General features: G+C 43.7%; 1 protein-coding gene across 1 annotated transcript in view; it reads left to right on the forward strand.

Moving 5' to 3' along the window:
• Window positions 1–973: 973 nt before the first annotated feature.
• The window catches only part of LOC109481518 (IgGFc-binding protein-like), a 10,394-nt gene continuing 489 nt past the window's right edge, over window positions 974–10,878 (forward strand). Inside the window, exons 1-14 of the mRNA XM_019784093.1 lie at window positions 974–1,013; window positions 1,100–1,326; window positions 1,876–2,037; window positions 2,193–2,314; window positions 3,201–3,321; window positions 4,268–4,436; window positions 5,380–5,576; window positions 5,790–5,865; window positions 6,020–6,046; window positions 6,944–7,141; window positions 8,057–8,215; window positions 8,892–9,143; window positions 9,837–10,004; window positions 10,443–10,616. Coding sequence (XP_019639652.1) covers window positions 974–1,013; window positions 1,100–1,326; window positions 1,876–2,037; window positions 2,193–2,314; window positions 3,201–3,321; window positions 4,268–4,436; window positions 5,380–5,576; window positions 5,790–5,865; window positions 6,020–6,046; window positions 6,944–7,141; window positions 8,057–8,215; window positions 8,892–9,143; window positions 9,837–10,004; window positions 10,443–10,616 — 2,092 coding nt within the window. The remainder of the gene's footprint in view (window positions 1,014–1,099; window positions 1,327–1,875; window positions 2,038–2,192; window positions 2,315–3,200; window positions 3,322–4,267; window positions 4,437–5,379; window positions 5,577–5,789; window positions 5,866–6,019; window positions 6,047–6,943; window positions 7,142–8,056; window positions 8,216–8,891; window positions 9,144–9,836; window positions 10,005–10,442; window positions 10,617–10,878) is intronic.

Below are 10,878 nucleotides of genomic sequence, written 5' to 3' on the forward strand. Positions count from 1 at the left end.
GGCCATAACCGTCCCTGGTGTGCTTTAACCGCGGTCTACGACCGGAACAAATGGAAAAACTGTGACGCAAGTAAGCTCATGATCACGATGAAATATTTCCTTGTCTTCAAAATATGCCTTCAAAATGGTTATTGTTCGGTGTGGGGGGTGGCCAGAACGACGCAGACAGTATATGTTTTTCATCCCACCTGTTTGTCCTGCATGTACTTCTGTACTCACCACCGTACGTTAACCGTAACGTCAAGGACCTTCCCCCATGCAGACCCTCATAAATGTTGGCAAATATTTATACAATCTTTGCATGACTTTAAGCAAGCGTAAACTGCCTAACAGTTGGTGTCAAGAAGTCTGTATTGTTGAGATAGAAGCTTTAGAAAACGCCCGTATGCAGCCGAACAACGTTGGACGAACTTATCATTTGTGGTGGCGACGTGAGCAGGAGGGAGTGAGGGGGTAATATAGGGTTAATGGCCCGCTTTCCTTCGATGTATACGGTGTCATATTTCATGGTCGGTTCGAATAACTAACGAATAAACAACCGAGTCCGCGAAGTTTACAAGGTAGTTTATGAGCCAGTTATAGGAACTGTCAAAATCCAATGTCACATTTTAATCAATACATATAGACACTTTTTTGCTTCTTCAAAATGTATTTAAGCTTCATAGTCCAATTAAAATCGTTTTCTGTATTTGGGCCAACAAGTATAATTTGCTACAATGTTTTTCCAAAAGCTGTCTTGAACAATACTAGTGTGTAGGATTATTAAATTAGCCAATGTTTTAAATCATAATGTATTTTTAGCACCTCCACCTGTCAACCCCGTGTGTCTGGGTGACCTGACATGTCCAGCTAGACGTAAGTTGCTTTCGTTTTGATATTTGACTTCTCAGTGCACATTTACTTGGATATCATTGCAGGGATGTATTCCTTTAATCTACAAGCAGATCCTTTTTTGGTGGCTGCGAATTTAAGTATGGCTGCGAGTATCAAACTGGGCAGGCAGCGTCCATTGGGTAGCGAAATGGCAACAGTCTGGCCATTGGATACTGCCTGGCCAATTTGATTATGTCTATATCTATTGTGCTTTGTTTTCAAACAGCGGGTCAGTGTTCGGCGTGGGGCGATCCTCACTACATCACGTTTGACGGTCGCCGTCACGACTTCCAGGGAACGTGTAAGTACGTCCTGGTTCGTCACGCCGACTTCACGGTGGCAGCTCGTAACGTCCACCGCCGCGGGATGAGCCAGCGGGTGGCCTTCTGCGACCACGTGGAAGTAAACGTGCACAACTACGAGATACATCTCCGCAGCGGGGCGGGCAAGGAAGTACTGGTGAGTTGAAAACTACGTTACTCGATGTAACTGTGTGACCACACTGCCGTAGTAGGTAGGTCGCCGCACGGCCTTGGTGCAGTAGAATTTTTTTCTAGCAGGTTGTAACAGAACCAACCACCGACAAAGATCTAAGACAGCCGTTTCCGTAGCAAGCAAACAGAATGCAATGCGTTGAATCATCAGAGCTGAGAAAATCAATTTTGCTAACTTATATACTAGTACTCGATTGGCTCGTTTGTTTTATTCGTTCAATCATAGTATATACAGGATACCCTTGTCGTCATTATCAGTCACTGATAAAAGATAGTGGATGCTGCTGCTGCTGCTATTACTACAACAACAACAACAACAACAACAACAACTACTACTACTACTACTACTACGACTACTACTACTACTACTACTACTACTACTACTACTAGTAGTAGTACTAGTACTAGTACTACTTCTTCTACTACGTCTACTGCTTCGTCGGTATGGATGAAGAAAAAGGCATTAAAGCATGTTCGCGGATGTCTCATGATTTGAATTTTTCCCCAGGTGAACGGGTACCGCCGCAGCCTGCCTGTGTGCCTGGACCGGAAGGTCGCCATCTCCGTGAGCGGTAGATACGTGAAGATCCAGACGGACCAGTGTCTGTCTGTCCTGTACGACGGGAGACACAGCGTCATTATCAGGCTTCCTACGACGTACAAGGGCAAGGTACGGCCATATCATAGCAAGACCATTAATGTCCTCGATCATAGATTAGATTCTGTAAGACGGAAGCTATTTAGTAAGGGACATTTCTGTTGAACTGCCTTGATGTTTAGCTTAACATTGACTAACATTCTAGCTTCTTCACTTCCGTCTTATAGATTAGCGGAATGTGCGGAAACTATAACGGCCAATCGAACGACGATAACCTCATGCCGACAGGACAGGTCGCCTCTACCTCCCTTCTGTACGGCAACAGCTGGATCGCCCCTGATGATGACACGTATGTGATCATGTTTGAAACTTCCTTTAACCCTCTCCTCCTGCTACTGTGGCATCGAGTGGCGTAATGGTCAGATAGTGGGGTCGTGTGGCGTAGCGGCAGCGTTCTCGACTCTGAACCAGAGGCCCCTGGTTCGAGTCCTGACATGCCACCGATCTTGTGCGCTTGGGAAAGGCACTTTACACGACTTTCCTCACTTCGCTCAGGTGTAAATGAGTATTGTACTGTCCCTGTGTTGGTGGCGGCATTCATATAAGTTGAAAAAACTTGAGTGTGCCGTCACCACGTCTTGTGATTACATGTTTCGGAATATAAAAAGAAATAATGGTCAGAGCCTTCGCCTCGGAACCAAGAGGTTCCGGGTTTGATCCCCTAACATGACCGATGTTGTGCTTTTTTGGAAATGCACCATACACGACTTCCCTCCCTGTACGGTGGACTGACGCCCACCATGCCTTTCGGCTAAGTATTGCTGATAGTGTGTCCTGGTGAGGACACAGAGCGATTTAGTGCCAATATGCCAAGCTCTGCACATTTGCTACTAAGAACCGTACTTTTTTTATTTAGTGTCAAACTGATACTTTAGCAGGATGAAGGTAAAAACACAGCTAGTGTTCAGCCTACCATTGGCCCTCTTCAGGGAACCCGTTATCTTCTCTTGCACGTGACTTTATGGAGGATTGGCGTCAGTAATGGGTCAGAGGTGACCAGAAGTCTATACCACCCCCCGTCTGAGGATAATTTCGACATGATTTTAAGCCTTAGAATTGTTCTCACTGCCTGCCAAATTAGCAAGTACTACCGTTATTGCCAAAAGAGGCATGAAATATGATCTTGAATGTTTTGGACCCTGCAGTTTGACATTTTCAGGGATGTTTTCTGACAGGTGCCCCGATACACGACCTCAGGACAACTTTGACTCCAACGACATCACGGCTTCAGACAGACAGCTGTACGGGCGACCTGATAAGTGCGGCCTTCTTCAGCTACGAACTGGACCATTCGGGGTAAGTGCATTGGATCGTCTTAAGTTGTCACTAAAGGAAAATTTGGCAGATGTTAGAGGGGGTGTTTTTTTATTGAAACAACAAAGTACAAGACATGGTACAAGACACAGAGGTGGAAACTCTAGCCGAAGCTAATATTAATCACACCCCTGACATAGAATACAAATTACAAGTATGAAAATGACAAAACAACAAATGAGCGTTCGTATATACAAGACTAACGGCAATATAAATCATTAGGCAACTGTAAATCGTTGGGTATTAAGTATAAAGGTTTGAGTAAGAATCAGAATTTTTTTTTACTTCAAGACGTAAAAGGGGCGAACCCCTCAGTAAAAGATTAATACTAGCTTGGTTAGACAAGTTGCACAAGTCAAAAGTAGAGCCTACTAGGCTCTGTAGGTTGCTGAGAACATGTGCCGAGAAGGGCAACTCTATGCAAGTTGTGTACAGGGCAGTGAAAAAGGAAATGTACAATGTCTTCGAATCTAGACCCACAGGTACAGGCAGAACTAAGAACTAAATTACGTTGTACATACACAAAACCATGATTTATCCAGAACTATGGTAAGTCATGGTGCTGGATAGTCAAATAAGTCAAATCTACGTTCTTGGATACTATCCAGAACCTACCCCTAACCTACCCCTTACCCATTCAGGTATAAAGTATACTAGACTTGATAGGCACGATTTTGGATCCGATACAGTAAATGCTTACTTCATTGATACTATTTCGTAATACTATTTGGTAGGCCTCACTCCTGAGGTGTCGCCAAAACATTATTCGGTTATTTTGAATATTCTTCTTCTGTCGGCTGCTAGACGCAGCCGAGTTTTTTTCCAGTCCGTTCTATTTCCGGCAAGGTTGGCAATCTGGTTTAATTTGATTGAAGATAATCCTTGCAGTCTCTTTTGAATCAAAGATGTCCAAATGCGTCCTTTCCAGGCTTGTATCTCGGTGCTGAACCCGGCGACGTATTTCGGGTCCTGCCTGTTCGACATGGCTGCTGACCGCGGGGATGAGGACATGTTGTGTGAGAATCTGGAGGCGTACAGCGACGACTGCACAGCGAAGGGGGGGAAGCCCGGGAGGTGGAGGACTGCAAACCGCTGTCGTAAGTACATTTCGGCCCGCAAGCCCTTTTCCGTAGAGCGTAATCGGCCGTTTTAATTCTACGTACAGCGTAGACGGACCGCTCTAATATTTTTGCGTAGAGCGTATTCGCCGTTTTGATTCTACGTAATGCGTTGTGGGCCACTTGGAATTTATCGTAAAGCGTAATCGAGAGGTTTCCGAATTCAGCGTAGAGCGTTGTCGGGACCCCCCTTGCAGGCCCTTGACAGGGAAATAAGATTTGAGAATAGAGAAACTTTAGCTTTAAAGACAGCAACCGGGCTGTGCAATAAATGTAAATCAATCACAGCACAAAAAGCGCTATGAATCCTGCTTGAAATCTGCTTTAAGTTGACGGGTTTTCCTTATTTACATATTTATACACCTCATATACGTGTACGTTAAGATGGAAATTCCCTGATTTTTTAGTAGTAGGTGCAGTTAGATCTTTGTTATTCGGTTGAATTTTAACAGCTTAAAGGTGTCATAAATACTACTCAAAACATTGAATTGTGTCTAAAGTCACCATTAATATTGTCCTTTGTCCTTTTTGTTAATGTAATCGTCTTCCTCAGGTTGACAAAGTGAGTCTTGCCAGTGTTATCTTCATCATCTTTATTCTGTTTCTATTATTTCGCCTGGCCGTGCCCTGCGCACAGCCGCTGTGGCTATAAATGTAACGTTATTGGAATAAGATATCACAAAATACCAACGACACCCCAACGTCAAACCTATATATCAGTATTGTCTTCATCATTGAATCACTCATCTCATAATGTTTCTATCATGTTGCAGCGATGCCGTGCCCTGCTCACAGCCACTACAACCGCTGTGGCTCTGAACGTAACGTTATTAGGAAGGGGTACTAAAAATACTAACGACAACCCAAAGTCAATATCCTTATGATTGAATCGCTCTTTTATTCTGTTTCTATCATTTTGCAGCGATGCCGTGCCCTGCTCACAGCCACTACGACCCGTGCGGCTCTGCCTGCCCGCTGACATGTACGGAGCCCAACCCGCGGGCCTGCGTCAGGATATGTGTGGAGTCGTGTGTGTGTGACCAGGGCTACATCCTCAGCGGGTCCGTCTGTGTACCCAGAAGCAGCTGTGGGTGCTCCAGCAACGGGAACTATTACCAGGTTTGCTGGTCATCAACTTTTGTTTGTTTGTTTGTTTGTTTGTTATCTTGTTTGTTTGTTTGTTTGTTTGTTTGTTTGTTGGAGTCTTTGCACATTCATGGAATTCTCAAATCCACATACTGGATGCTTGCCATTGAGGTCATGAGGGAAGAAGCTAAGTATTTTTTTAAACAACTTAACTCCTTACGATTGATTTTATGCATTTGATTTCAGAAAAACGAAGTGTGGAGATCTGGGAACCAAATCTGTAAGTGTACCAACGGTAGGATCACCTGTGAGGCCGAACCAAGTGAGTTATTTTAATATTGCAACTGTCACTTCAAACAAAATTTGAAATATTTTCATTGTTATAAAAATTCGCTTACATATAGTTATAATTAGTTGCCTCTAAAACTCACATTATCAGACACATGACATGAATATTTTCTTTCCTTTTTCTAAAGGTGGAACCATACCTACTGAAATAGGAGGTAAGTTCTATTTTACATGCTGCATATTACCTTTGCACATAATTAAAGACTAAAAGTCATTTCTTATGACCATCGAATAAATCGTCGACTGAAACAGCAAACACAAAGATTGGGTGGACTGGGCCTTAATACTCGTATCTCGTTCCCAGGGTTATGTCAAGCGGTCGACCCTATTGGTCGGGGTTTCACCCCACCATCATTTTGTGAGGTCATTATTCACCACTTGTGAGGTTATGGCGTCACAACCAATATTAAGCGAGGGCTTCTGATCTGGTCGACGTCTTCTGACTATATGATAATGCCTGTTTTTTGTCCTCTCTTATTACCTACGGGGAAGGAAACATCCTTCCGCGGAAGGGTTTTGTGAGAGATTTAGCTTGTCATGTTCGCATCTGTTTCTCGCGTTTGGGTGGACGGATTTTTTTGGGACTCGGTGTATGTTTTGCTATTGGGCTGTAAATGATGCACATTCTTTTGTTTTTATTGTATATGTGTTTTCGGGCGTGAAAATGGTGCCTTTTGGTGGCCCCAGAACACCCCTTTGAGCGTGAAAATGGTCGCGACCGTTGACCTTTGGGGTACCGGTGTTTAAGCTATTCTCGAACTGGTCCACGTATATGACCCCTCGCAAAGAGGGGTGTCCGGTCTCGATAAATTCTTTGTTTGAACCCCTAGTCCTGCGGCGCGCAACAATTGTTGTTGTGCACATGCATCTTCTCTAACACATAAAATTTCAAAACCATCAACTATACATAACAAATCACATATAAAAATATACAATAAAAAGCCCGGAGGTATAAAATGTCAGATTTTACTTGTTATATATTTTTCGGAAATACTTATACATTGATACGCTTTCTGTTGTGAATATGCTCTTTTTTTATATATTTTATCTAGGTACGAGTTGGGACACGTGTCCAGGGTCCCTTTCTTTCGTCACCATCGGCTGGAGCGGCGTGTGGGGCGTGAACTCCCGCGGCGTGGTGTTCTACCGGGTCGGCACGGCCGGGAAGGAGGGTCACTTCGGGAAGGAGTGGAAGCAGATAGACGGGAACCTAGCCCAGATCAGTTCCGGCAAGGGCATCGTCTGGGGGGGTCAACTCAAGAGGCAAAAATATATGTGCGAACCGGTATGTTATGTCTCCAATACTACTCTCCAATCAGAGGTTGATGGTGGAAGATCGTTGCTTTTTATATATGGCCCGTTTTTTTGTCGCTACCACCATTGCGAAAAAAAGGGCCATATATAAAAAGCAAACGATCTTCCACCATCAACCTCTGCTTGGAGAGTAGCCAATACTGTCCTATTCTGTCAGACCTAGTCTTTTTGTTCTTATTCTGTCGGCTCCTAGTTGCAGTCGACTGTGCTTTTTTTTCAGTCCAGTCAGACTTATTAGTATATAAGTATAATAAACTTCATGAATCAAGCGTAAAACATAAGCCTTTTGCCTAATAGTTGAATATCAGTATCTTAAAGCCTATGAATCAAAGATAAACGTAACTTTTTTATCATATTTTCCATCTTGACCGCACAGAAATCCAGGCAATGTAATACATTTTGATGTAATCGCATCCTAAATCGGAGCTTCTCCGAGCTGAAAGCAGATGTCACACATTCACGACTTTGGCCTCTCAGAACTTTTAAGTTATAGCTATGGAGTTAAAACTCAATAGCTATTACTATGAGTCTCTTTAACTCGTAATGCCAGCATTGCGTAGAACCGAGATGAAAATGCAGTTCTTCATGATAGATATATAAAGGAATGCTTAGTTATTAGAAAAAATTCCGAAACTTGTGATTAGCCCACTCGATTTTAACACTTTATCAAAGACTTGTGCTATCCCATATTATTTGAATAATTATGATATAGATTTTGTTAGTTTTTTATTCGACATTAGGTCTTGTTCAACACATTTCATTGTTTGTTACTCTCTTTATGTAGTTTGCCATACATTGTACCATGTGCAATTGTCGTGCAATAAAGTTCTTCTTATTATTATTATGTACAGGCATCACGGATAAGGTATGGTACGGCAAGGTATGGAGGCTGGTGACAGGACAGCCGCTGAGGTCGGTGTGCGTCAGTTCCTCCAGCAACTTCGTCTGGGGCGTCAGCACGACTGGCACCGTCTGGAGAAGGACTGGGATAACAACCAGCAACCTCATTGGTAGGGAGGCTATCACGTGGTTTTGACGTTACACAGTGTCCGCCATGTTGGTGGGTTTACTGTTTGGCTACCAATTCTCTATTGGTTACGTTGTTAAGTACTTGGGAGAATGTTAAAGACTCCTCTCTAGGGCGTCAGCACGACTGGCACCGTCTGGAGGAGGACGGGGATAACAACCGGCAACCTCATTGGTAGGGAGGGTGTCACGTGATTGTGACGTAATTGAGTGTCCGCCATGTTGGTGGGTTAACCTTTATTACGGTGAAGTACCCGTTTGGTTTACCGATTATCTTTTGGTTATGAGGTAAGATTCTTGCAAATTCATTTATAAAAGTGCCGACACGATCGGTCGCCATCTTGGATCTATTCACCCCACCAACATGGCGGCCAATGGTGTCGGTATATTGAGGTTATTGACTCCTTATTCATCGGCTATTGCGTGATAGAATTTAGTCTAATGCTGATGTCACATTTCCTAACCGGGGCCCGGCCGGGCTGTTTCGATTAACGAAAATCAACAATTGATATCAATAATAAAACCAATAATAGTTCCCTTTTTTTCAACTTTTTGTGCTTTGTTGTCTTTTATACCATACTTTTCGTTCCATAAGACTGCCCGGCCGGGCCCCGATTTGGAAGTGTGACCTCAGCATAATGAACTGCCTTTCACTTACAGGGACGGGTTGGCAGCAGGTACCCGGCGGATCGGCCATACGAGGCGGCCTGTCGCACGTGTCGATCGGGTACTGTGGCGTGTGGGGAGTGACCTCTAGCGGCGTGATCTGGCACCGCAGCGGGACGTACGGCGGGAAGGGCTCGGCGGGAACAGGCTGGGTCCAAGTCACGGGGTATCAGCTGGTCAGCATCAGCGTGGGTTACAACGTGGTGTGGGGAGTGAGCACCATTGGACAGGTCTTCATCAGGATCGGTAAAAACTTAATCATATATATCTTCAATGGTAAAAGTGTGGTATTCTTTCTTTGACTTCTATAATGCATAACCGCAAATTCATTAGTAATATAAAAAATAATAACTTTATTGCACAACAGTTGTACATGGTACAAAGTATGGCAAAACTTATCTATAAACTTAACTATGGACTAAATTAAACTAACTAATACAGGAGTTTGTGGCTGATATAGGATGTGAATGAACTTTTACAATATTGGAGGAATTTCTTATGTCTAGACATTGTTTGATATACATTCCTATATCTACCATACATGAGTTATCACAGGTCATTATTATCTTAAATTTGCTACTTAAATCCATCGATGTAAATTCTGGTACATATAACGATAGTTTCGTATTTAATGAATTGCGTACATCAACATACTTAGGACATTTCATCAAAAAGTGATACTCATTCTCAACTAGTTCCCTGACAACATTCTCCAACGTTGTTGTTTTCCTGTAACACAAATATTGCAACATCTGATAGATATTACATAATGACAACATACGAAGGAACCCCTGACAACGTTTGATGGTAGCAGAAAGTGCAGTTTTGAGAATTGCATCAATGTTTTTTTTTCGCGTAGCACACATGTTGCAACAGCAGATAGATTCTCTATAGACCATACAAAACGTTAGACGTGTTATGTTATTTCCGTCCACTCAGGGATAATGGCCCAGACACCGCAGGGAACAGCCTGGCGATTGGTCGGAGGAAGCCTTACCCAGATCTACGTCAGTTCGTCGTCCAATCGCGTGTGGGGATGCGGGCTGAGTCATCACATCTACCTCCGTGTGGGAATCAGCTGGAGCTCCGGTCGTGAGGACGTTCCCGGTACGAATCGTTTATCAGATATTCTAGATTAAGAAGCTGTTCTTGAAAACGTCATCTCTCATAAAATGCCAATTAGTCTTTTTAAAACTGAACAAGAAAGCAGACATTTAAAACTTCCGAGTAGTATTTTGAATTTTGTGACCTGCAAGTTTGCCCCATTTTCTGTGTCCATGTGTTGTCAACCTATAGCTACTCTGTTCTGGCAGGCACACAAACGAACCCGTAGCTCAGCCACCCAAAGCAATACTTCCGTGCAGTCTTGGAGTTAGTTCAAAGATTAGTCTTTATTTCATAATGTTTCCAATGAGATGTACTGATATCTAAGTCTCACCACATGTACTGCTTGGTAATTACGCACTTCGTATTGTCATTTTCTGATGGTTAAATCTTACTTTCAGTAGCCCACCTGTCACTCCAAGGCGGACATCCATGTGCTAGTGGACGGGTCCAAGAGCGTGCAGCAGCGTAACTTCCCGTCAGTACGGCAGTTCATCCTGAAGCTTGCGGCGGGGTTCGAGATCGGACCCAGCAAGGCCAGGATCGGCGTGTACCAGTTCGCTAAGGACATACAGACGGAGTTCAAGATGAACCAGTACAACAGCAGAGCGGTGCGTATGTTTTTGACGTCATTTAGTCGTAGAAAATAAGCAGATTTGAGTAAAAGAGCGAGACTGTTCATTGCAACAGATACAGGTTGATTTGTTCTCACCTAGAGCTTGTGACCAGTGACTCTTACACCTGGATGCCAAAACTAGTATCGGGCCGTTAGCCGTTTTCCTTCGGCAGCCGAGAGCCCTTTGCCCGCCTGCCTAAATTAGTGCTACGGGGGAGTTGAGCCCGAGGGGTTTGTCCGGCCCTTAACTATCGTAGGGCC

This window comes from Branchiostoma belcheri, unplaced genomic scaffold (assembly GCF_001625305.1).
Source record: "Branchiostoma belcheri isolate BF01 breed outbred unplaced genomic scaffold, Haploidv18h27 scaffold56, whole genome shotgun sequence".
Classification (NCBI taxonomy): Eukaryota; Metazoa; Chordata; class Leptocardii; order Amphioxiformes; family Branchiostomatidae; genus Branchiostoma; species Branchiostoma belcheri.